We start from the raw sequence: 25,847 nt of genomic DNA, 5'->3' as shown, positions 1-25,847 counted from the left end.
AGGCTTAGGCTGCTAGAGCTAACCTGTTTGTGAGCCAATCCCTTCAAATCCCGGATGAGCCCCCATTATATGTCATGACCCGGTTGGCTTTGCATGCTCTTCGGGTCTATCAACACCACTACTTAAGCTATCGTCGTCTAGGGCAGTGGTTCCCAAACCTGGGTACGCATACATGGAGGTACTACAGGGGGTACTTGAGAGAAAGTACCCCCGTATTGAAGTTATTGAAAAATCGCCCATACTTCTGGGGCATTTGGGCCAACTGAGACAACTTTGATGGTCTGTTTTGGACAAATGCTGGTTTGTTAACAATACTGACGAATGTTTAGATTCATAGTTCTTCCTTTCTTGATGACATTTACATTGACATTTCCCCCGTGTCTGTGTTTCAGAGTGTCCGGCGGGGCCCGACATCATCCCCATCGTGGCGGGCGTGGTGGCGGGCATCGTGCTGATCGGCCTGGCGCTGCTGCTGATCTGGAAGCTGCTGATGATCATCCACGACCGCCGAGAGTTCGCCAAGTTTGAGAAGGAGAAGATGAACGCCAAGTGGGACACGGTGAGTCGCTCGCTCGCACCAAAACCACCCGATCAACAAGAGAGTGATGCACACATCAAGACCATCAGTCACAGTAGCAAGCAGTCAAGTGAAACTCCATTCATAAATAAACTCTTTACAGTGTTTTAATTTGATATCAATTACGATTAAATTAATAGTAAAAAAAATTAAATAAATGGCTCAGGGTCTGCAGTTAATCGTCAACAGAGCCTTTTGAAGATATTTTTCACTGTGGGGGGAAACGTGGGGTGAGGGAAGATAAGATTAAACGTATTCGGTGGGGGAAATGGGTCACTGATGGCAGCAAAGGTAACAAGATTCAGCAGGGAAAAGAAAACATGCAACATGCATGCAAATAGAATATAAAGTAGGCAACAAAACTATTGCAAACAAGCGTTGCAATGGATAACAGGCAACCTTGTTCCATTATTAAGACATCAAATACAAAACTTAACTTTTCCCCAACACTGCCAGTAAGTCACAGAGAAGAAGCATTGTTGATATTATTATTATTATTGTTGTTGTTATAATAATAATAATAATAATAATAATAATAATAATAATAATAAAATACAGTAGTGTAAAATGATTAACAGGGGAGAAATCCCAACATTAAAGTGTGGAAACGGAATAGAGATTTAAATATGAATAGTATGTGGATCCCTGATGTGAGTGACTGGTTCAGAGCTTGCTCTCCTTCAGTCTGTCCTTGGCTCTGCAACCTTGGCTCTGCATGCTGTTCTGTTTAAAGTCTCCATCCTCTGAGGGAGTGGCCTTGCCCTCGCTGTCACTGCTGCCCCTCACTGTCCACATGGCGCTACTGCACCACCATAAAAGGCAATGAAACAGAGAGGGAGAGAAGCTCCCTGTTGTCTGGTTAGTCACACAGCAACAGACTGTTCCAGTTTGGCAGTAGCATGGCTCGATGTGAGGAAGCACAGATTCACCACAGGATGCGGGGAGTCACTTGTGACGGCAAATGGTTACTTTGATTCATGGTAACTGGTGACGTTGCAGTGTTACTCTATATTAAAAGTAACTCGTTAAGGTACTTTTGCATTGTCCACTTCAAAACACGCTGTAGCAATATGGTTTGTCCTGCCAATCATTGGTTTACAATGGAATTAAACAATACGCCCATGTCATTTATATCAAATGAACGTGAATTGCTTTCTTGCTCCATTAGACAGTATGGGAGAAAAAAAAAAGTAACTACATTCTGATGTTTAAAAAAAGTAACTAATGACGGGGAATTCCAACCAATCACTAGAGACCAAGTCCAATGTATATCGGCCTGAATCTTACGTTAGTTACGGTACTCCAGTCGGGCGAACGTAAAAAAAAAAAAAAAAAAAAACATCTCTTTGAATAAATGCCCTCCAAGCAGTGTGCCTTTTGGATTTCAAAGTATTTGGTACTTGTAATAAATTTAAAACAGCCATTGTTGTTTACTCCTCGGCGCAGTCTTGACAGCCGTGCTTGACAATGGCTTCTTCCCGCCCGTTGGGATGTTTATTGACACTGATTGGCCAAGCGTTAGTCCCCCTCGGTGCTCATTGGCTGATTTGGCTCGGCCTTCGTGTCAACCGGAGAAAAGGCATATGACGCTGCCAGACCAAGAGCAGCCAAACTCAACTCCGTGGAGTGGGTGGATCCCAAGGTCTGGATCCAAGCAATAATAAGAGCACATTATACCTTGACTCTTTCTGCTCGGAACATTTTCCTTCAGACTTTTGTGTCCGTTATTTCCTCAGCATTTTCCTGACAAGCTTCCCTTCACAGTCTTTTTCTTTCTCCTGTTTTCCCCTCTGTCTTTCCTCCTTTTCTTGGTCGTTCTCCACCGTAGCAAGGGAACCCCATTTACAAGAGTCCCATTAACCAGTTCCAGAATCCCAGCTATGGGAATAAAGGCGCCGCCCTATAGGTCAAAGTCTGTATCGCCTGTTGGCTTCCTACTGTTGCATGTGCTTCCTCTTCTGCAGGGTCTTTCTTCACACCTTGTATGACTAACATTTCCTTTTGGGGGAAAAACAACAACTTTGTTGTATCGATAAGAAGATCCCAATATTTTGGAGTGATGTTTTTTTTAACAGTTGGAAGTGGAAGGTTTGGTGACTGCATGTTGTGGTGAGATTAGCATGCTTAACTACAGGATACAGAGTTATACGTTGTTATTGTGTCTTATATTGCTGGAAAGTATTTTTTTTCACGACTAAGTTAATGGCTAGATTTTAGTTTATTTGTCTGGATACTAGTTGGCAGTGATGTCATGGTTAAGGAAAAGGGGGGATGAACGATGAACTCCAGTTGATGATACCCGTAATGAAGTCCATTAACAAATTTATGAATGAGGAATTATATGTGAACATTATTTTAGTTATTACCCATTTCCAGGTCATTTAGGTCACTAACGCTCCTTCATACTATACCCTGAGTTGATATCATCACCATTTATATCACATTTTTTAAATGAAGATAAATCCATTATACCACAGGTAGTTTCAGCCAATCGATCTGATTTGTCAAAGACTCATTTGAACCATGCCAATAATAATAATAATCCCATAATTCACAGTTTTTTTATTTTTATTTTTGTTTTTACCTTTATTTAACCAGGTAAAATCAGTTGAGAAGAAATTCTCATTTACAAGCTCATTTACAGCTAACTATGCTGTATTGGCTGTTCCATCTCTTGTAGTAAATATCGAGCTAGTTGGTGATCTGTCTTTTTTCTCATATTTCTATTCTTATGTTTGTATACTGCTTTGAAGAAACCCTTTCAGACAGTACATACAGTAAGCATTGGTAACTGTTGTATAAAAGCCAGAACAGCTTCAAGGATGTTGTTTATCCAGTGATTATAGAACCTCGGTCGGTGCCGAGAGACCCGCTCTCAGGTGTTATTGCTAATACATCACTGGTAAGTGGTAACCCCTACTGACTGGATGGCTTTCTCACTCCGTGTGAAAGGAATATAACCAATTTGTGCCGACTCTTGCTTTACCGAAACACTTTTAAATTAAAATGGCAGATCAAATGGAAGACATGCAGTTCGACTAGTGTTGTCACGTCGACCAAAACACTGCTTCGATACGACTGCGAAAGATTGAATTGAATATTGAACTTCATAAACATTCAGTACTTTCACCAAATGTGTTCTGCAAGGTGAAATGTAATCGCAGCATCACCTCCAGATGGCAAAATGTTCAGATTGGAGCAGTTAAAAGAAGAAGGATTGGAATAGATTTTGGCTCAGTCAATCTTAAACTGATCCCAGTTCTTGAAGTGGTGAATAAATTGGTGTCAGGAGGAGTGAAATATGGAACTATTTTGCCTACATAGCCAACTAAGACATAATTAAATAGACTATAATTAAAACACTTGTAATGTGGTAACCACTCCTGTAGGAGTCCTGGACTCATTTTCATTCGACTTGGACTTGAGCACTGATGACTTGGACTTGTGCATTCATGCCTTCGGCCTCGGAAGTTGGAGACTCGGACTCGGACTTGTTAATTGATAAAGACTGTTTTTTGTTTTGTTTTTATCTTTTTTTGTAATAGGCCCTAATTGGTATAAGATACTGATAGCTATATTTAATAATACCGTGACGTTATTCAATTTCATGCAAGGGCAGGTGCATGTCTACCACCTACATGGGGTTTCACGCTCATGTTCAGTAACTCCGGACTCATACCGCATTCAAGACAACTCGGACCGCCGTAAGTTTCAACACGGAACCTCCGGCCCGGACAGATTTGCGTTTACGCTGCACCTCCCGCTCGGGGGGAAAACCAAATTGTTGCTATAGCAACCCGCGTTAGCATGGTAGCTACCTACTAGCGAACAATGCTAACCAAACATGCTGAATGCTGAATTTCACACAGAGCGAAACACAGATGACACAAACACATATGAAACGTTATCATTACATAATTAAGACCTCAAATTGTGTGTTAAAACATCAACAAACGTCTTTATAATAATTCTGTGATTATCATTAACGATGCAAGTTGCCATTTTGATGTGGCTGTGACGTCAACTCGGAGAAACCGGAGCTCTGGATGATACCCGAATTTCCGAGCTGTAATTCCGGCCTGAACGACCGTTCAATTCACTTTTTACAGGTCGGAACCCATTTTTTCCGGCGGTCCGAGTTGTCTTGAACGGGGTATCAGACTCGAGGTAATGAGAACTCGACTCGGACTCTTTGATGGTGACTCGTATTTGGCCTCAGACTCGAACACTGGAGACTGGACTCAAGATACAGTGACTTGACTACAACACTGGTGGTAGCACATGGCTTGATGTTTTTTCTTGTTTGCCGTGCTTGTATTGATGTTTACATATTGAACTTAGTATTGGCATCAAAGTCAAAATGATGGTATTGTGACTGACAACACAAAGTTGAACAGAGTGTGGTTTGACGTGCTGTGATGTGTTGCTTTTAACCTGGATGACCTGCCGAGGTGTTTTACCAGAGACCTTTAATCGATAGAGACACCCCACTCCAGGTTCCGCCAATAATAAGAAATTGTACTCTTCCGGTCTCCTAAATGGGCACGCTCATCAGCTTGTGATTGGCTGTCTGTCAATGGTATGAAACCTCATTGGCTTAACCAGTCTCCTAAAAGCAAATTTATACTGACTGCGGAGTGTCCGGTGTCCGCGGTGTTCTCTCCGCAGAGGCACATCCTTTTATGGTAAATACGGTAGCAGTGCAGTGTCTGCAGAGAGCGGAGAATCCCCCTCCAGGCTCTCGTTGTGTTTTTAGCGAGAATGCAAATGTCACATCAGTTCTTCCGTGTGTGATCCTGATTTATATCGGCGAATAATCAATCCTAGTGCAATTGTAGGCTATTTTCAGTTTGTTTTTAGCAAGTAAGTTTGTTGTCTTCTTGTTTTTGTGCTTTGCATTACATTTTTTCGATCTCAAATCGTTTTTATTGACGTAGTAAATTGTAGGCTATTCACTCTAAAATGAGCTCCCTCATGACTGTGAGAAAAGGATCATGTTGCTCCTTCACTCATGTGGCGATGCTCAAACCCGTTCATTTTGCACTGATTTCGCCGGTCACTTGGTCAGTTTGTGGAGGCTTCTTCCCTATACAAACCATAGCAAACATTAGCCAATCATAGCCTCGGAATTGACTGCAAGAGCTCGCGGCGGGCTCCGCGGAGTTACATTTTTTGAGAGGAGCGCGGAGCTCCGTGCAGTCCCTCCGCAGAGCCTGTGCGGAGCGCCGCACAGAGCCTCCGCTCCGCGAAAACCGGACACTCCGCAGTTAGTATAAATTAGCTTTAAGTGGGCGTGGCAGTGGCGAAACCTCTGTGGCACAGATACAGGAAGTGACTGGAAGTTGGGGTGTCTTGCTTTGATATCCCCATCGTCTTTGAGCTGACTCACTCTTGTTGTTTCTCTCTCTTCCTCAGGGTGAGAATCCCATCTACAAGAGCGCCGTAACGACCGTCGTCAATCCAAAGTACGAGGGGAAATGATGGAGCGTTCCCTTCGTCATGACAACACTGTATGCAAAAGAATCTGGGCTGGGGGGAGCGGGGGAGGGGGAGGGTGGGTTTTTTAAAGCTCTCACTGTTGTTGTTGTTGTTTTTGTTGTTGTAGTCACCAAATGATAGCAATGCATTTTCCTAGCCTGGGGTAAAGTCACGTAGAAACTTACGCTACTGACAGAGTCCGTGACGTCACGTTGAAGGCTGTGTTCACCCAGGCTAGCATTTTCCCACTATTTCAGTACGTTTTACTAACTTGTTTTTTTTTCTTTTTGTTTTTTTCTATGCATCATTCGGAAATTGTACAGTCTGTTTTTATTTTTTATTTTTCTATCTTCTGCGGAACTTGAGAGAATGTCGTGGACTGATTTGTAATTTTTCCGCCGGAGGACTGGCAAGGTAACGGAAAGCCTGGTTGTGCCTTTCAGAGTCGTCGAGCCAGTACTGTTTTGTCGAGGGGTTGAATTGGATGTCGATGACGGAAGCGAGAAACGAAGGGTTCCATTCCAAATATGTAGCCAATTTTCAGGGGGGAAGTTGCCGCGTGAACTTCTTCAGTGTTTTAAAAAAACTCAAATGATTCTATTGTGAAAAATGTCGCAACTTTGTAAGCAAAGGTGTTACATCCGCAATCATTTTGTCTTGAGTAGCTGGACGATCTGTCTTTTTTGGAATGGACTCTTCACATGTAGCGCTAGCCGGCCATGTGAGGCAGCAATGAATTGTGTACAGTTAGTCTTGGGTTCTGTGTAAAGCCATATTATACGTGATCACAGAATAGGGTTGAAGGCGATAGTATGTTTTTTTTTCAAGTGATGTATTCCATCCGAACAATCAAATGAAATGTATTTTTGTCTAAAAAAAAGACGTTCCGTCTTTCTAGATGAAAGGACGTCAGTGTACAGTAGTATTACTGTTTGGCTCCGGGTTTTAATTGCGTAATTTAAAAGCCAACTCAGGTCCCTAATTCTTCACAGCAATGCCAAATACACATACGCCTGCCTTATCTGCTAACTCAAATTGCTTGTATTGAAATGCCTTGTTTTACATGCAGGAACTGAATGGGGAATATTCCCAGCTTCTTTAAATGTCAGTAATTTCCACTTAGTTCTTATCTGGTGCCTAGATCAAACTTTGTATTATTATTTTATTTGATCAAACAACCAGTTTTCTACGGGAAAAAAATAAGGTCCCACCTGTCACCCTTGTTTTTAAGTGCCTTTTTAATTTCGTCAACACATTCACATTTGCGATTTTTTGCTTTTCTGAATTTATTTATTGAAATAAAGACCCAAAACAAATTACCCCAATATTTTTACAATTATGGCTGTGTAATTATTGTGGTGTGGTGATGTCGTTCATGCGTTGGTATGTTCAGGGTGTGTCTGCCTAGCTAGCCTCAAAGTTAGAGAAGTGCACCTGTTAGCAGAAGATCTTACAGTCACTGCATGGAGCCGATGAGACGACTAGAACAGAAGAACATACAACTCTACTGCTCCAGCCGAGAGCCCCACTGTTTCTGGATAAAGGAACAAATCCTCCTCAGTCCTCCTCTTATTTTCCTCCCTTCTGCCCATGAAAACAGATGCCCCCACCTCAACTTCCATGCGGTTAAATGATTATGTTCATATCAGTTCATGTGTTCACAGCTGAAACAATTGGTTATTGCTTCTTGCATTGTCTATAATCCTGACAAACGGGAGCATCTGAAACTGGTTACATTTGAATTATTGCTTCGAAAATTTACAATTATATCTGCTCAAATCATGTGATTCAGACCCTCCGTCGCTGGAAGCTTGCTGACGTACGACGTTGGGTCTGACCACGAGAGACTAGTCGCGACTCTTCTCATCCCTGGCGCCACAATGGTGGAACGAGCGCCCCCCTTCTGTCAGAATGGCCGAATCAAAATCGTATAAACTTTGTGTAGCATTTACCTAAAGGGAGAGAACTTTACCAAAAAGGCATAACAACTGATAGTAAAATAAATAAAAAGGAGATCAAATGTGAGATACAAATTCAAACTAAAGATTGGATAAAAATGAAAACAATGAAAGGTGAGTAGAACAAAATGCCTAATCTTAACCAAGCATAAGATAAGATAAAATATACCATGGAGGTATAATAGAGGCCAGATTAGCACAGAAAAGGGGGAGGGGGCTCCGAGTGAAATGCTATAAGATCTCTTCTGATTCTATAATAACTTTGTTTGACCAAGTACATCTATTTTTAGAGGCACTTTACAAAATGTCTATGGAAAAATGAATGGCTCACCAGTCACCACTTGACTTGACTTGACTTGACCATCCAATGACAATCAATCATGAGACTTAATCTTATGGGCAACTATCTTTACAGTATTTCATTCTGATTGGTCTTCGTTTTGTGTCATACTTTTGTGGAGCCTGACAAATGAAATGCACACAAAAAAGTGAGGGTCCCTTCATGCTGAGGGCCCCTGGGCACTTGCCCAGGTTGCACATATGGTAGATCCGGCCCCAAAGTCTCAGCATCCAAGAGATTTCATCCACCATCCATTTTTCCATAGACATTTTGTAAAATGCTTATAAAAAATACACACGTCAGTCACACACACACACACACACACCAAACTGTATATAACTGTATATAGTAGTATAGTATATATATATATATATATATATATACTATACTACTATATTTTAAAAAAAATGTATATATATATATATACACACACACATTTTTTTTTTTTTTTTTTTTTTTTTACAAAATGTCTATGGATAAATGAATGGTGGGTGAAATCTCTCGGGGCGGATGCCGAACCCGGAAGCCATCCCCTTTGGCGCATGACGTTACCAACCCACAGGTGATTGGTGGCCCCCGCCGTCCAATCGCAGGCCGTCTCTTACAGCAAAGTTGTTAACCCCCAACAGACGAGCAGTTTGGTGTGTGTCCTGTCCACATCTCTAGTTTCAGCTGCTAAAACATCCACACTAAATTGTCTCCTCTCGACCAACTGGATTAAAAGCAGACGGGCTGGATAACGCTTTCTCGTTTGTATTTTGCAACCATTATGAAAACAACTGTAGGAGAGCGAGCTCTGGCTAACCTTAATGTTAGTTAGCTCTCCCTCTGTGGCTAGCTACGTCGTGTCTCCTTTGCCTGGCGTTTTTTTCCTCTCTCACTTGTGACCTGGAGAAATGTTGTCCCATCTTTTTGTAATCCCTGACGTGGGCCGAGTGACCGACTTGGTGAGTATTTCTTGTCATGTTTTAACTTGAATTGTTGGCCGAAAAAATGAAAAAGGCCCATCGTGTGTTTCTGGCATCAGATGATTTCATACACGCAATCAAATTCCTGGCTGGTCAGCTGGCTGTAAGTCAGCACTAAACCCACAAGTTTCTAATCACTGCCCCAGCTCCCAAAGCGAGCACATGTTTATATCGATTGGTTTAGTCAAAGTGAATGTTCACTAGTGTTTAATACGGGATTTTTGCTCACTATTCCAGCTAACATTAACAGCAAAAAAAAATACAACACCGGAAACCTCATTCTAGCAGGGGGAAATAACCTGTCTATAGAAGGCGCGGGTGGCACAGTGGAAGCTTCACGAGCCTTTAACACAGTTTAGCGTTAGACGTGTTCACCATCTCAGTCAGAAAGATAACATTGTTTGAACACACAGGCAGAGGCTGGGCGGCTGAACAGCGCCAGGCAGCGGTGTGGCGTGTCAGGGAACTGCTTGGCCCTGCCTACATGGGCTCTGATCCCCACACAGATCCCTGCATTATCTAACCTGCCTGCCTCCCCATAGCACCCATCCACTCCCTACATGGACTCAGAGGGTGAATACTGGTCGAGATGATACAGCCTCCTTTATTATTTACATTTATTTATTTATTTATTCGATGCCATTCTGACTAGTAGTGGTAGTAATACTATGAGTAGGCATTGGCAATTCGTGGCATTTGTTTGAAACCTGCTTGCCGTGCCAGTCCAGATGGGTGGGGTTGACTACATCAAGTCCGTTCAGGTAAGTTGTAAAATCACAGAAACGTATATACTAAATTGAATGTCCCAATACTTTTCCTTGATTGTGTACACTGTATGGCACTAATCGTGTTATACTGTGGGACAAACCCCACCCTTCTGACACTTATGCAGGCTAAAAGAGGTTGACACTTTCTAATAAGTATGTTGAGCAGAGCAGAGGTGAAGTTCGCTATCGATCACATTCACAATGAGAGAAAATTCTTCAATCGCTGTCGTTAGCCGGGCCCGTTAGCTTATGCTTTTTATAGCTTGTCGCTTTGACATGATCTTTCTGTGGACTCTGGGGCCCTGACAGCTGACATCTTTAGATTTGGCAGCTCTTAATTTAGGTAATAAGTGCATCAGATAAACACCTAAGATGTAAAATGGGAGTTAAATGTTTGATCAAGAGTGTTTTATTCCAGCTGTGAGCTGGTATTATTATATATCTACAGTATTATACTCATTCATTCTAGTTCTCTTGTCTTCTCTTGTGGAGACAGTCCAATTAAAGGTGGTGAGTGCATCATCTTAACATGAATAAATCGTGGCCATATTCATTTTGAGACGCATGTAAAGTGACAGTGTATACACCATAAGACTGTATGTCAGTGGGATATACAAACAAGACCATCGTTAACATTGGCATCGGCTGCCGGCCTCAATGCTGCATTTTTCAACAAACTTTTTGCAAACTAGTCACCCTTTGATGATCCCAAAATAGGGCATTTAAGTGAATGGTTTCTGAGTCTGCCGTGCCCTGATATCTGTCACCCTTTTCACTCTTCATGAGTTTGCATCCCTGTTCCACTGCTCCCACATTCATTCAACTATCCTTTGTTCCAGTGGTTCTCAAACTCTCCAGAGTCTTAAGATGTTTTATTTTTATTTGGGGCGGGAAGGATTTATGGGATGGGGAAAAAATCATATTTCTACGATACACATTATCACTTATATCATATTTCAGATTTTTATTTGAGCCTCTAGAGATCTAATAATCAAATGAAATGGCCTAAGCCTATGCAGCCTGCTGGGGGCGTGGGGAACACCTACTCAGTAGGCATTGCATAGTTTTTTAAGGGGTCGCAAGCTAAAGGTTTGAGAACCGTGGCTTTATGAAGCTATGTTCTTATTCCCACTGTGCGCTGCCGTGCCAATGGCTAACACTTCGCGTGCCAGAGTCGCCACGCGTGCCATAGGTTGCTGACCTCTGAACTAGACTATCACAAAGTATGGCATTTTGACTAAATGTCCTGGTGCTCTTTCCTTGTACCATGTGCCCTCAGGTCGTCATGAGACGGTCACAGAACTTTATGATGGAAAGCAAAGAAAAGAAGCCTCAGTTCCTCTGGGAGGATCCTGGCTAAACCCAGTGTCATCACCAGGTGAGATGCCTTCATGTTTTTATCAAATGATCTTCTGAGCTTGTACATTGTTCAAGGTGTCATTCTGTTGGGCTCTGGGGTAAAGCATCATCTAAGTCCTCCTGACCCTAGAACAGTCCTCCAGCCCCCAATTATCCATGGGGCTATAGAACAATTTGGAGTGGACGTCACAGGCTTACGTCTCTGCAGTTGCACACGCAGCGTGGTCGCAGAAACTCTGAGGAAACAAGTGAAGCCGAAACTAGAGAGATCCCCGGAATATGGGAAAAAGACGTCTTGTGCCGTAGAGACGCTGGACTTTCCCACTAGGAATTACGACGATGTCCGGCACTGCAACTTTGGCGATGTAGTTGGATCCTAGACGCATCCTGACAGTGAGTACGGGTCAGGAAACCTCACCCCATTGAAAGAGTTAGCTTATTTGTGTAAGATCTCCTGTCTGTTGCTGGCAAAGCTTTAAAATATGTGGAGGAGGCATCCGGATCTTTCATATTTCTATGACAGCTGAACCGCTAGCTGTCACTTTCTGCAACCAGTTCAGCTCCGCCCACAAAATACGTAATTGCCGTTTCCAAACATAAAAGAGGTCTATTGCAAAAACTGATCCCAAATCAGCTTGGAACAAATTAAAGGCCCCTCCAGTCAGTTTTGCTACCTGTATAACCGTTGGTGTTTTATGAAAACGTTCTAATATATGTTTGCATATTTGTACATCATCTGATTTGTGCCAAAGAACTTAAATGGATAAGAACCGAAAGCTAATGGCTTGTTCCACTGCAACATCATGGCTGCAGCGCTGCCTGTTGTCAAATAAGACTTATATTAGCCTATTTCACATCCCACCCAAATCAGCCATTTTGTGTCTAAAAGGCAGAAAGTAAAACACAGGTGCAAAGAAGGTCCCGTTTGCTGTTCCTCTGCTGCAGGGACAGCTGGGCCGTTTCTCAATATGGGTTCTTGTGTGTTCTTGTGTCCCTGTGAAACGTCATCAGTCGCAGCCCAAGTACTGTTCCAATGCAAAGTTCACATTTCGCCAAAGAACGCTTAAAATTCCCGGATGTGTTCTTGACATGCCCACTTTACCGAGGATGCTCTGGTTGGTGACGTGTGTCAACTTGGCAAGGCACGTACCCCAGCATTCATTCCGGCATAAGCGGATGCAGAATGCAGCAGAGAAGACGCCATAAGCTCCGGGAGGTTTTTTACAATTTAACGTTTTATTTCACCACTAAATTAATTTCTGATCACTTTTGATGCCTACAAGCAGGGCAATAGGTTTCAATAAGTGCCACTTTACGAACATGTATGGTGAAAAATGGAGCAATAAAATCAGTTGAGCTTTGTGTGTAGTACCGCAGGTGGCCTTGCGCAATACCCTCAAGAACGCATCGTCTCAAACTGCCAACAGCGATATGTGTGCTTGTGACCTAGCGAGTTCATTCTTCCAAGAACGACTAGCAAGAACGTTCTCCCGAAGAACACAAGAACAAGAATGCATTCTTGGTATTGAGAAACGGCCCTGGTCCAGTCCCAGGGTTCTAATCAATGTTTCCATGCACCTGTTTTACTTCCTGCCTTTTCGACACAAAATGGCTGATTTGGGTGGGATGTGAAATAGGCGTATACTCTTTGTCTGCCCTACAGTGGAAGTTACGCTGGAAACGGTATCCCCTCCGTAAAACGTTAATTTAGAAGCCACAATATTGCTTCATCATCAACAACAATTAACTCGAATTGGTCATTCAGTGGCGTTTTGAGGCCGGCGAACATTGTTACAGCAGCAGGCAACGGGCTTAGCTAACGTAGCTAACAGCTAGCTAGTTAACATGCCAGCTCGCCCTCAGTCAGAATCAAATTGACATGACGCATCACTATAGCGTTCCATTGAGTCCTACGTCATGTCTCCATTTTAGCAACAGCCTATTTTTTTTCTTAACTTTGAGCACAAAATCAGTTATTTGTCAAAAAAAACATGTGGCTAATCAACATGGTCAGGGCAGGAAACATGAAATATCTTTAACAATGACAATAGACTGGAGGGGGGGCTTGCCGCTTTAAGCTTACAGTTCAGGGAGTTAAGCATGGTACTAACATTGACATTCTATTAAAGTGTATGCTTGGTGCTGTAATATGTGCCATCAGCAGGATGTTCTGTCTAAATCAGAATTCATAGTCTGGCATCAAAACCCTCGCTGTAGGGCTGCGCCGCTCCACAACACTGACTCGACGCAGCTGGCCTGAACAGCAGTATAATATAATGTAGATGGGGACATAACAGGAGAGAGTGAAAGCTATTACCAACTATTATACATAATTTCCCCCTGGGGATTAATAGTTATTCTGATTATGCACTACATTCTCTCCTTGGGCTAACTTCTAGTCATTGAAATCCTAGTGAAATCACAATATGCTAATTTTGCTGGGGTCTCCCCTGCGACCCCCTCTTTAAGCTGATGTTCGAGGTCTAGCTGCCGTCTGCAACGCCCCCGAGACTAGGCTGAAGTTGAAGCATGTGCTTAAACTCCCATCCGTCACTCTGTGTGATGCTTCTTCACCTGTCACACCAGAAGAGGGCGACGTTGTTCACAAGCTGAACAGGTCCCGTGAAGCATTTCATCTGGAATAAGCATTGTTTATTGTGGGCTGCTGGCAGGGGTGTTAGTGGTAAATACAGAGGTGGGTGAACTATCCAGGCTGAGTAGTTTACCCACCTTGTTTCCCCTCATTGATTGATACAGTTGATCTGAACATAGGCGAGTAAACTCTCTGCCTCATTTCAAATAGGTGGGTAAACTGTGTTTACCCTGTGTTACCCTCCACTAAGCCCCTGGCTGCTTGGAATAATGGATCAAAAGTAATGGGATTTAGTTAAGTTGAATATATTTAATTGTTCTTTCAGTCTATTGGCAGGAACAATTTAACTATTTGATAGTTGAAGGCCTGTAACAGAAAATGTTTTATTTGCAACCCTGTCAGGTTCAGGGTTTTCTTCCTCCAGTTTTAACACACACTGAATAATTAAACCAACTAACTTAATAGAACATGCATTACAGCTCTACTAAATTGGCATTTTATTTGTATTCCCCCGGGGTATTTTAGGGCATTTGTATTTGGGTAGATGTTTATTGAACCAGGGGACACTCATATTGACATTATACCAAAGAGTGAACTTTAATTAAAAACATCATGGTGCTCATTTCAGGGGTGCCTAAAAAAATACATTTATGTTGTCCTGTCAATCATCCCCAAACATAATAATCTACATTGGACAACACTAAAGTGTGTCAAATTCTGTAGATTTTGGCTGTTTTATTGTTAAGTCATTCAAAATATTGCAGTAAGCTTTTGAACATTTAATTACTTGCACACACTTTCGTGACCTTATTTAACTGTAGCTCTATATATTTTTATTTGTATATTTTCATTAATCATATTTGTATGTATTTTAATTAATATTTCTTAATGTGATACTGTACTATAATACTGTATAATCTTTTTATATTTCAATTGACATTAATTTAGATGATTGGTTATAATATTTTTTGGCCATTTAAAATTGTTTATTTTTATTCATACCTTTCTATATTTATTTTATCAATTAATATTTCGCCCACGCCTCATGTTTATTATTTCCATAATGTATGTGTATGTGTGTGTGGTTCGCCCCCTTCCCCCCACCGTCGCGAACGCGCTTGCGCTCGGGAGCGCGGGTGAATGGTCGGTGGTCTCTGGGTGGGTTGGACCGCTCCAGCTCCAGCTCGCTCACGGAGCCGGAGACTTTTTTTAAATGTCCGCCATGTTGTCCATGGCGCACTGAGCCAGCGGAGCGTCGGCAAAAAAGAGTCCGAGAGAGAGCGACCAAGACCCGGGCCTTCCCCCGGCTCCTTTGGCGACGCCCTCAATTCCAAGCGACAGCCAGTCGAACGTTAGAACAGAGAACACCCGCACAGAATCATCCATGTTCGGTCCAGTCGGCACCGTGGTGAACATTAGGAGAGCGGACGGGTCTATATCGCATCTGGAAGTGTGAAAAACAGAATGAGTAAATTGTCGTTTCGGGCGCGGGCGCTGGACGCTTCCAAGCCGCTCCCCGTCTTCCGCTGTGAGGATTTACCCGACCTACACGAGTATGCGTCCATTAACCGGGCAGTGCCGCAGATGCCGACGGGGATGGAGAAAGAAGAGGAATCGGTATGCTTTAATTGTTAAGAAATCTGCAAATAAACGCTTTTCTTAATGCCTTATTTTTTACATTATAAGAGGTGTCCCTCTCTTTTTTTTCTGCGCAAGCTTTCACAAAATGGCGGTCAGTTTTCTCATCAGAAACACGACGGAATCCTGGCCCAAACGGCCTATATGAGCGGACTTTGATGTCCGTTTGGGTGAAGTGGGGATACATTGTGTCAATATTGGATCAAATTGTCCTGTTTGGACGGTTTGTTTATGCGTGAGACGGTTTTCAGAGTACAAAGGAGTCATGTGACTTTAGCGACGCCGACATTTTGTCTCGTCTGTCAGGATGGGGCCTTGTGTTGGCGTAATTGCGAAGGACCAGGCCTAGGGGGAGCTCGTGATTTCAAATAGCATGTGGCATCGGTGGCACAGCTAGACAGGAATGTCAACACTGCTGCCATGCATTGGGCAACTGTATCTAACGTTAGTCATAATGTTGAACAGGATACGTAGTGTCTGTATGTGTTTACTCTTGGTGATGGTGGGTGTGAGCTGACATTGTAACACGATGCAGCTTGCAGTACTATTGCAGGTTCCCACCATAGACTGTAAAAATAAGGTTCCCACGCGTCAACTACACTTGGCTGTCAACACTCATGTCATGAAATGTTATTGTTGCCATATTGCGACACTGGAGTCCTCGAGTTCCCTGTATGGAGGAGTGAGGTTGTCGTCCTGCATTGTATATTTAATGCAGCTATTTTCACTGTTAAAGCACTGGATTCATCGTTCTGCGTGCCTAACTATATGACATATATAGATATATATGATATAGATATCATATATAGCATATATATACATTATGATGAATGATATGAGCTCACCTCCAGCATGACAGCACTAGCTAAATGTATATAATGCTGTATTAAAGCCATGCTGCTGTGTCAGTCGGGGGACATGGTGGTATACCAGAAGAGCTGTGCTGATGACTGCGAGTGTTAGCCTCTTTCTAGTTAGCCTCTTTCTAGTTAGCCTACCCAGTGTTGACGTGCACGTCTGCCTGTAGTACAACTGTGGTCACCTGCCGCCCTTCTCTTTTCCAAGAAGGGAAGTTAACCTCTTCCACCTGCCCAGTTTTCCAGCGCCAGTAGATTTTGGCAGTGGCTGATTTGACGACTCTGTTGCCAGCCACTTTGGCAGGTGACCAGCCATTGTTTGGACGTCCCATTTACTAGAAGAGCTCATATGGCAGGGTGGAGGCAGGGTGGAAGTGTGCGGGGGACGGTTTGACCTCACAGGGCAGGCAGAGTGTGGGTGACTGTTTGAGAATGCACCAGCCGCTGTGGCAGGTGGACACTTTTTATTTTGGTTCCTTTTTTTTCTTTTCCTGTACTGGATTATTTGGCCTCCCAACAGCCACAATCTATTGATAGTATTCTGTTACAGCACCACACAGCCATCTTGGTAGGAAAATAGCAGGTGATTGTAATCAATTAACAGGTGATTACAATCAAGTGACACAACCAGTCAATGAGCTGTGTATTGTAGCGCCATATTGGTAGGAAAATGCTAGTGACATCATGATGGGAATACTATGGATAGGAAGCAGAGAATGCCTTGTAGTCTAGGTGCGCACATGGAAGATTTAAGTGCATGTTTGTTCCATTCTGACATTTAACTGATTTGACAGCAGGGTAGCAAAGTGACTGCCTTCACCTGGAGGACCCAGGTCCATATCCAGGGGTGCCTTACCTTCACCTGGAGGACCCAGGTCCATATTTAAGAGGTGCCTTACCGTCACCTGCAGGACCCAGGTCTATATTTAGGGGTGCTGTGTTGCCGCTGACCCAGCAGCAGTCTGACATTTTGTGTGACTGGGGGGAGTTTCCCTCCAGGGATCCTTGGAGTATAGCTTTGTTGTTGTTATGCAGTGTGTGGCCGCCTGCTCTCCTGGAGGCCTGTGTGGTGTCAGAGGTTCAGTGTGTCAGATGGCACAGCAGGCTGGCAGAGGCATGCAGTGCTCGCAGGGGGGGGGGGGGGCGCTGTCGCTAGAAAGTCTCCGCTGGTCTCAGCTGGATGCTTCGTTATGTAACGGCTATATTATCATAAGAGGTCCACCGCATGCCTGCCGAGCGGTTGGAGCAGTCTGTTTTGAATTTCTACGTCGCAGTTGAAGATGTCTGATTGCAATGGGGAATATTCTTAATGGTTAATTGTAGTTGGATATTATATAGAGCAGTGTACGCCGTTAAGAAATGCTGAATAGTGTTTGGTTGGAATACAAATGTGCAGGCTGTCAGTGCTTACCAGTGTAGTGATGATGTGTATTGTGTTTTTAGTGTGTGTGGCCCCAGTGGGAATCAAACCCCCAATTTCTCGACCCATAGAGGCCCTTGTCACAACAGCCATTTTGAGGGGGTAAAGCAGGAAGTAAAGCAAGTGTAACCAATAGCATTAATGAGGGCCCTGGCGCTGGAATACCTACATGGAATGCAACCGCCATTAAATGGTATTGGTTACACACCTGCTGTACTTCCTGCTTTACCACCCCAAAGCGGTTGCTGTGAAAAGGGTCTATGGAGCGTCACAGACGAGTTCAAACTAAATGTGGTTTCAGTAGCAGCCGTGCACTGTTGGCAGTTCTGAGAAAGCATCTAAGCCAAGTCTGCCTTGCACGTACGCTCATCCACCTCAACCACATTAGCCTTCCCACAGCGTGTTCAGTGGTCCGCAGGGGAACGTGTGGTGTCCCCCCGACCGTACTTCCTGCTTCTCTGGTAATGGAGCGCTTTAAATAGTGAGCTGTCGAAACTCAGACCACAGAGCAAAGCTGTGTAGGTTTGGGCCTTTTTGTAAGCTACATTTAGCGGCAGTCGCTTTTAGCACGTCCCCGAGCGCAAGACTGCAGGCTTCACTGTGTTTGTTGCTGGACTGGGCCTTCATAAATCATAGCTTTAGTTTAGTCCAGCATCTGGTTTTGTGATTTCCGGGCTGTGCGCGCGCATCACGCTGAAGAGCTGTGGTTGCTGGAAGTCTCTGGGCACGTGCGGCTTGTTTGTGTTGGGCCAGACACTTTGTCTTGTGAGAGCGAGGTCAGCGGCCCCGCTGGGAACCAGGCATCTGTTCTGTTGTGTTTGCTGCTGTGCCAGACAGTCGTCTTGTACGCGCACACACACACACACAGACGCGCACACACACAGACGCACACTTTTGGCAGGCCACCAGTTTCTCACTGTGTGACCTCACTGGGTTGGAATGTGGGTCATGTCACCTGTCCACGGTTTCTGCAGCTCCAAAACGGTGAAATCGTTAGGATCGACTTCCCCTTTTCCCTAATATTTCTTGTTGTTGGCCTTTTCCACGAGCAGCGCGAGAACTTGCCACCATCAAGTGATCAGGTCATATCTGCCAGATGGGCGAGCATCAGCTGGAGAAAGAGTGAGAATGGACTTTGGAATTTAAACTTGCCTGCTTGTATTTAATCAGTTTCACTCCCTTTTTATGCCTCCGCCGGCGATAGCCAGGCCGGAGGCATTATGGATCCGGGTTGTCCGTCCGTCCGTCCGATGTTAGTTAACACGATATCTGAGGAATCCCTTTGACGGAATTTCATCAAATTTGCCTTAAACATCCAGACTCGAGGATGATCTGATTAGATTTTGGTGGTCAAGGTCACTGTGACCTCTCGAACGCCATTTTCCAGCTTGTTAACGCGATATCTCAGGAATGCCTTGACGGAGTTTCATCAAATTTGCCTCAAACATCGACTTGGACTCAAGGATGAACTGATTAGATTTTGGTGGTCAAAGGTCAAAGTTCAAGGTCACTGTGACCTCACACACCCAATTTCCAAGCTCTGTAACGCAACATCTCAGGAGTGCCTTGACGGAATTTCTTCCAATTTGCCTCAAATGCCGATTTGGACTCAAGAATGAACTAATGGCGGAGGCATAAATCCGCGGTGCGGTCGTTCTAGTTTTATGCAATTTTAGTAGGCGTACATAATGAGAAAACAAGCTTTTTTGCCCAGTAGACATTGCCACACAAATTATTTTAATTACCACCTAAATATATTTTTTATGGAAAGGAAGGAAACTAATCCATGGTTGGTTACCTGGTGAACCAATCAGCCTCAGCCAAAAACACAGGCTGCTGTTAATTTGAGGGCATTTAAACTCTGTGAAGCAGAATCAAGCTGTCCCACACAGGGCCTGTCACTGTCTTGAGCTCTGCATCCCTGGACAGCCTTGGCTGTCCCCTCATGTTACGGCCGTCCCCTGTGGCTGTCCGTCATGTTAAGTGGCATTTACAGTGTCTGGGACAGTAGCTGTCACAGGCCAGACTGCAGGAGGACGAGCTGCTCTGGCTGCCTCGGCACACTTGACAGTGATCGATACGGTCATTCAAAAATGCTATTTCTGGACGGCGTGCGGGAGGGAGGGGCGAGCGAGACCAGCCGACAGAGAGAGCGTGCGCGTGTATGAGGGCATCTGCTGATTGTCTGTATTCTGCCCATTCACCTCAATCTAACTCCGGCAAGTCGCCATGGCCAGGGAAGTAAACAAACGCAGCGCTTGATTAGGTTTGGCAGCAGAAGCCTTTTCGTCAAGGCTGTTGACTTTTATGAGTCTTTCCTCGTTGCGGAGAGGCCGCAGGAAGTGGACGTGGGGGGTTTTAGGCGTGGGCTCGCCAGGGGAATGTTTCAGTGAGAGCTGGATAGCAACTTGGAATGTTCTGCAACCGCACATGAGCTGAGGAGGTCAAGGCCCAACACCTCGGATAGGTTTGATGCAGAAGAAGAGGTTTGGACATCTTAGGGCAGCTCTCTGAGAATGAAATTGAAAGGCGTGTCCGCAGCAGCATTTTCAGTGTTACTGGAGTAGCAGCATCCTCAGTTCAGTGCAGAACAGAGTGGAGCATAATATGACTCTCACTGTCAACTTTGAATACTGGACACTGCCTTGGGAACAATGCACTGCATAAAATATGGCTGGCCACTTACAAAATGAAGTATCCCAGGGCCCAGGTCATAGACTTTGAATAGTGAAGACCATCCGACTACATGGAACTGGGGATTCAGCGGTTTCCAGTTTAAAGGTACCGCGGTTTGAAAAAGTGACGGTATCAAAACCACTGAGATTTGCCATCATACCTTCCCCACGGTATCAGCCGTTTCCCCCTGAAAGAAAGTGCCCGTCGCTTGCAGACAGTCCAGGTACGTGGACGATACCCTGAATACGATACCCTGATTATTTTTTTCTGCCCAAGGTTAGGTTATCATACCGTCAAAAACTCATACCGCTGCATCCCTACATGGAACACTCATCAAATGCTGGTTCATTTTAATGGCTGTGAACTTTACTTTTCCAGCCACTTGACGGGTAACATCCCATCAATTTTAGGTCCAGTCCTGACCTGTGTTATTATTTTACTGGTGAAATAGAGGACTGGAGTGACTTCAGTTCTGGCATCCACCAACCCAGTGGTGTAGTCAAGTGATCAGGTCATATCTCTATGGCGATATATATATTGCTATCGTTTGTTTTATCGCCCAGCCCAACGTTCATGCACCACACACACTGGATATCAGGGTACAGAAACTACATTGGAGACAGCTTATGTGACATTGACAGGAAACCGCTCTGGTGGACATTCCTGCAGTCAGCATGCCAATTGTGCACTCCCTCAAGATGTGCAACATCTGTGGCTTTGTGCTGCTGTGATCAAACTGGCCTTTTATTATGAGCAGTCCAAGACACACCTGTGCAATAATCCTGCTGTTTAATCAGCATGTGGACATGCCACACCTGTCAGGTGGATGGATTCTCTTAGCAAAGGAGAAGTGCTCATTAACATGGATTTAAACAACTATGTGACAAACATTTCAGAGAGAAAAGCCTTTTTGTGCGCTTCGAAAAAGTCTTACTGTATATCTTTAATTTCTACTCCCGAAAAAAGGGAGCAAAACCACAAAAGTTGTTTATATTTTTGTTCGGTATAAAGTGAGGGGGGGGGGTGCTTGCTTTGATTTATTTTTACAGATAATTGCTTATTTGAATTGATTGACAGAATGCCATCAGTTGTCAATCTAGCAAACTCCAGAGTATTGAGTGAAATTTCAGACGGCACTCTCTGGAAATGCACACAACAAGCTGGATCTAAACAAAGCAGTCCGATAATGAAGTACCGTACCTAGGCTTGGTAATCGGTGTTGCACGGTCGTGTGGCATACACCGACTACCTAACATGCCTACTGGTAACACCGTTCACTTTATGGAGGAAGAAATGAAAGAAAAAACTCCACCCGCTCATGCCAGTTTCAGGGAGCGCCGGTGTAAATTACAAGCGCTCCCTCCTATCTGGGCTGTCTTGAGTGTGGCTGCACTGTTCTCTCTGGTTAGTCCAGCAAGTAATGTTAGTTGTACAGCACAATCCTCCCTCATACACACGTAGGTAAGACCTTTATCTACGCCTGTGTGTATTCTGTTGTCACTGCCATCTCTGGAAATGTGGTTTTATTACCACAGCTAAAAGTCTGCTAGCATCGATGCTAATACCATAGTTAAAAGTCAGCTAGCATAACTACAGTTAGCATTGATGCTATCGGACTTAGCTGTGATGAAAGCACATGCTACTCGGCTATCGTCATTGCCTGGCTTACTGTTGCTTGCTGGTAATGTTAACCCCATGGCCAGAAAGAATCCACAGACTTGTCGCTAATGACGTTAGTCTCTCTTCTCCAGGAGGGTCTGAAAAGGTGTCCGAACTCATGTGAGGGCTTCCGCCAGCCAGTGCAGTAACACACCTGATGTCACCGGTAACAGCCAGTGCAGTAACACACCTGATGTCACCGGTAACAGCCAGTGCAGTAACACACCTGATGTCACCGGTAAAACCTGTCACGTGTTTATTACCCGGTGAGAAAATGTCCACACCGTGGCATCCCTAGAAATACCTAACTTCACTGTACATTTTCCTCTTGGGATTTGTTCAGGTTGACACCCTGATAATGTACAACAGTGACTGTCTGCCATGTTGGATTACCGATTTCTGGCAGCACGCAAGATCATAAGCCTCTCACAAGTAAATGTGTAGCCTGCAGCCACAACACACCGGTTGGTTGCACTTCCACCATGAGAAGGAAGCTGTAACATTTGCTGGGACTAGAAAAGGTGGGACACAAAATGCAAGGAGAGATACAGTCTTTACTGTTTTTTCTTGTGTCAAACTGATTGTGCTCCGTCTTTTCTACTGTGCCCCAAATCAAAGATGCAATGAAATTGACGATTATTATAGTAAATCTGTAACCAATCATGCACACTGAGTTACCATGGGAGCCTTGTGTACATGTCTGCACATCATTGAGTTAACCGCACCATAAATGCATTAGTTTGTGATCGTGACGTTTCACACGCTCTGACTGACACACGCAAAACGTACACTCGCGCTGACTCATTCACTCGCACGCTGTCTACCTCCCACAGGCAGAGATACTCTCCGCCCGCCACAGGGAAAAGCATAAACACACACATTGTCTCCAGAGAGCTGCGGTACGAGTCCAGCAGCATGCTGCCTTGTTGACAGACTGCCTGCCAGTGGCACAGTGCCCGGCTCTGGGACTGTTCAGACAAGACGCCAGCCAGTTAGGGATGTCAACAGTTAAATGTCTAACTGACATTAATCATCTTGACCAATTAATAGTTACCCCCCCCCCCCCAGGAACTGCTGACAGAAGTACAGTGTTGCCAGCTACAACTGATGGTTTCATATTCATATTCCAGCCCCAAAACCAAACAAGCGAGTCTCAAAACCCGCCCATGCCCATTTCCCTGTGCACAATGCAATCCAAAACAGCCCAATTAAGCTGAAAACCGCTCAATCTGGCAGCACGGCACAGCGCCTTAAAAGATGGAAGAGCTCTTGTGATAGCGGTACGGCTGTTTATTGACCTGGAAACTAGTTAACTTTTGCTAGCCAAACAAAATAGCACTGTCTTGGCTTCCTATGTGTTATGATCGCGAGGTAACAACGGCTCTGTCTGGTAGTCTGTTGAAACGCGTTTAGTTTCTCTCAATGTGTGTGTGCGCGCATCAGTGTGTGTGTGTTTACGTTATGTGGAGAAATGGAGTACCACAGGAATGACTCCGGAAGTAGCACTTTGGTTTGTCATGGGAAAAGGCTATGGGGTTTTAGAATTGGGATTTCGCTTAAACGCATGAAATAAGGTCTGTGGTTAACAAGTTTATGGGAGTGATAACTTGTGTTCAGCAGGATAATCTTCACAAACGTGGACCACTTTTATGACTTTTGAAGCGTAAATGCATTTTTCTTTTTAACACGATTTTCAGATAACGTAAAAAAAAAAGTTGTAAAAGTGGACTGGTGGTCGTCCCTGCGGTACTCTATAGCCCCAACACAGACAGCAGAGAGAGGCTGCAGCGACTAACGACTGCCCCCCCCTTCCCCCCCAATTATATATATATATAGATATATATATATATATATATATGTAGTACATTTTGTCAGTTAAATCATTTTCACCATCCCTACTGCCAGTTAGCCAGCCAGTTAGTCACCGGCACATTCCCCCTACTGGCTTGGCAGGCTCTCATGGGGGGAAGATAAGGCCAACTGACTGATTAACCGGCAGAGCCAAAGGACAATGTCAAGGATTCCTTTGTATTTGTCAAATGTAAAATTTGGCAAATACTTTTTGGTTCTAGTGTAGAGTAGCAAAAAGTTGAACGTGGTTTAATTTTTTTTATCAATTTAGGGGTCCTTGGCATGAAGAAGTTTGAGAAGCACTGCAATAATATAAAGAAAGACTATACACAAAGGCAAACTTAAGACAAAGGGTAACTTTTATTCATGCTAGACTTGCACAAATAATTTGTATTTCTCAGTGACTTGTAAATAAGCTAAAGTAATACTAAAAATCAAATAAAAAGAATTGATTCTTGGGAGTTGTGAATCGATTGAGAATTGTGGAAGATGAGTCATGATTCTTAAATGAATCGTGTTATTTTAGCACACCTAGTGGGAAGATGAAAACTAGGATTGTTTTATTGTGGTCCTTATTTATAAAATTTTAAATAATTAGCCTACTCCTTGATCACTACTTTGCTACAACCATAACACAAACTGTGCAGACAATCTGTCCTTGTTTTGTTATCTTGTAGCCTGGTTAAAAACCATCCGGCTCCGTTTCGTTCTGTGGTTCCGTCTGGACTCCAAGCTGTGCACAGTGATTTCAGTGGGTGGGGAGTACTTGCCTTGACAGACAACTCCTTTAGCCAATCAGCATCACCAAATCCAGTCCTTTTTAAGCCAATCAGCGTAGGATACAGTCAGAATGGCCAAAACGTCTTTTCCGCCGAGAAACTCTGCTGTTGCATACTTCTTATTTGACCATAGGAATAGAATAGAAATGCCAAATGATTGAGATCTCCTCTCTCTGTCTCTGCAGGAACACCATCTCCAGCGGGCCATCTCGGCGCAGCAGGTGTACGGCGAGAAGCGGGACAACATGGTCATCCCGGTCCCCGAGGCGGAGAGCGACATCGCCTACTACGAGTCCCTCTACCCCGGGGACTTCAAGATGCCAAAGCAGCTAATTCACATACAGCGTGAGTGGGCTCGTCTCTGCTACACCAGACTCTCACACTCACATCACTGCATCTGCCTGCCTGAGGACCTGAGTCGTTTCATTAGGTCTCCGTTTGTGGAGTAAATGTAGCGTTTCCCTCAGCGATGGATGGGAAACCTTCTCGAACGCTATTTGTCAGGTTTTTGTATTTGTGAGTTAACTTTTTCAGGGATTCACAAAAAGCTGTGTCAAGAGTAGTTTTTTGAAAGGAAAAGGGTTTCATGGGCCCTCCGCCTTGGATCAAAAGATTGCGATTTGACCAAATCTGAGTTATAAGGGTTTCCTATCTCAAGATATGAGTGTTTATTTGTGTGTATATTTACTTTTCCAGCAGAAAAGAACCTCAGGAGTGGTTTGTAGAGCAACCAACGGTCACCTGAATTTGCTTGGCAGTTGATTTCCTGTGTTGTGTGTTGATGGGACAATAATACTATCGTTCTAGTTTTGAGCTTTTACACGACATGTAGTGATGGAACCGATTAATCGGGCCGATTATTGGCATTTTGAGATAATCTGCATCAGCCGATGTCTGCGCTCAAAGTCTGCTGTGTGCACCAATTGT

General features: G+C 44.0%; 2 protein-coding genes across 6 annotated transcripts in view; both read left to right on the top strand.

Annotated features, from left to right (window-relative positions):
* Positions 1–6,112, top strand: part of LOC310791813 (integrin beta-1-like) — a 54,047-nt gene extending 47,935 nt beyond the window's left edge. For both annotated transcript variants that reach the window (XM_083653488.1, XM_083653487.1), the window contains exons 15-16: positions 393–559; positions 5,993–6,112. In XM_083653488.1, the coding sequence (XP_083509614.1) occupies positions 393–559; positions 5,993–6,058 (233 nt within the window). In that variant the 3' untranslated portion in view covers positions 6,059–6,112. The remainder of the gene's footprint in view (positions 1–392; positions 560–5,992) is intronic.
* A 5,254-nt stretch (positions 6,113–11,366) lies between these two features.
* Positions 11,367–25,847, top strand: part of LOC310791807 (enhancer of polycomb homolog 1-like) — a 43,598-nt gene continuing 29,117 nt past the window's right edge. For 3 of the 4 annotated variants that reach the window (XM_083653481.1, XM_083653478.1, XM_083653479.1), the window contains exons 1-2: positions 15,202–15,657; positions 25,106–25,265. In XM_083653481.1, coding sequence (XP_083509607.1) covers positions 15,505–15,657; positions 25,106–25,265 — 313 coding nt within the window. In that variant the 5' untranslated portion in view covers positions 15,202–15,504. Of the gene's footprint in view, positions 11,467–15,201; positions 15,658–25,105; positions 25,266–25,847 lie in introns of those variants that run through there. The other variant, XM_083653480.1, reaches the window with a different exon arrangement.

This window comes from Poromitra crassiceps (genome assembly GCF_964638095.1).
Source record: "Poromitra crassiceps genome assembly, chromosome: 17".
In the NCBI taxonomy this organism is placed as follows: Eukaryota; Metazoa; Chordata; class Actinopteri; order Beryciformes; family Melamphaidae; genus Poromitra; species Poromitra crassiceps.
The sequence above is the reverse complement of the archived record's forward strand: the minus strand, read 5'-3'. Positions and strand labels throughout refer to the sequence as shown.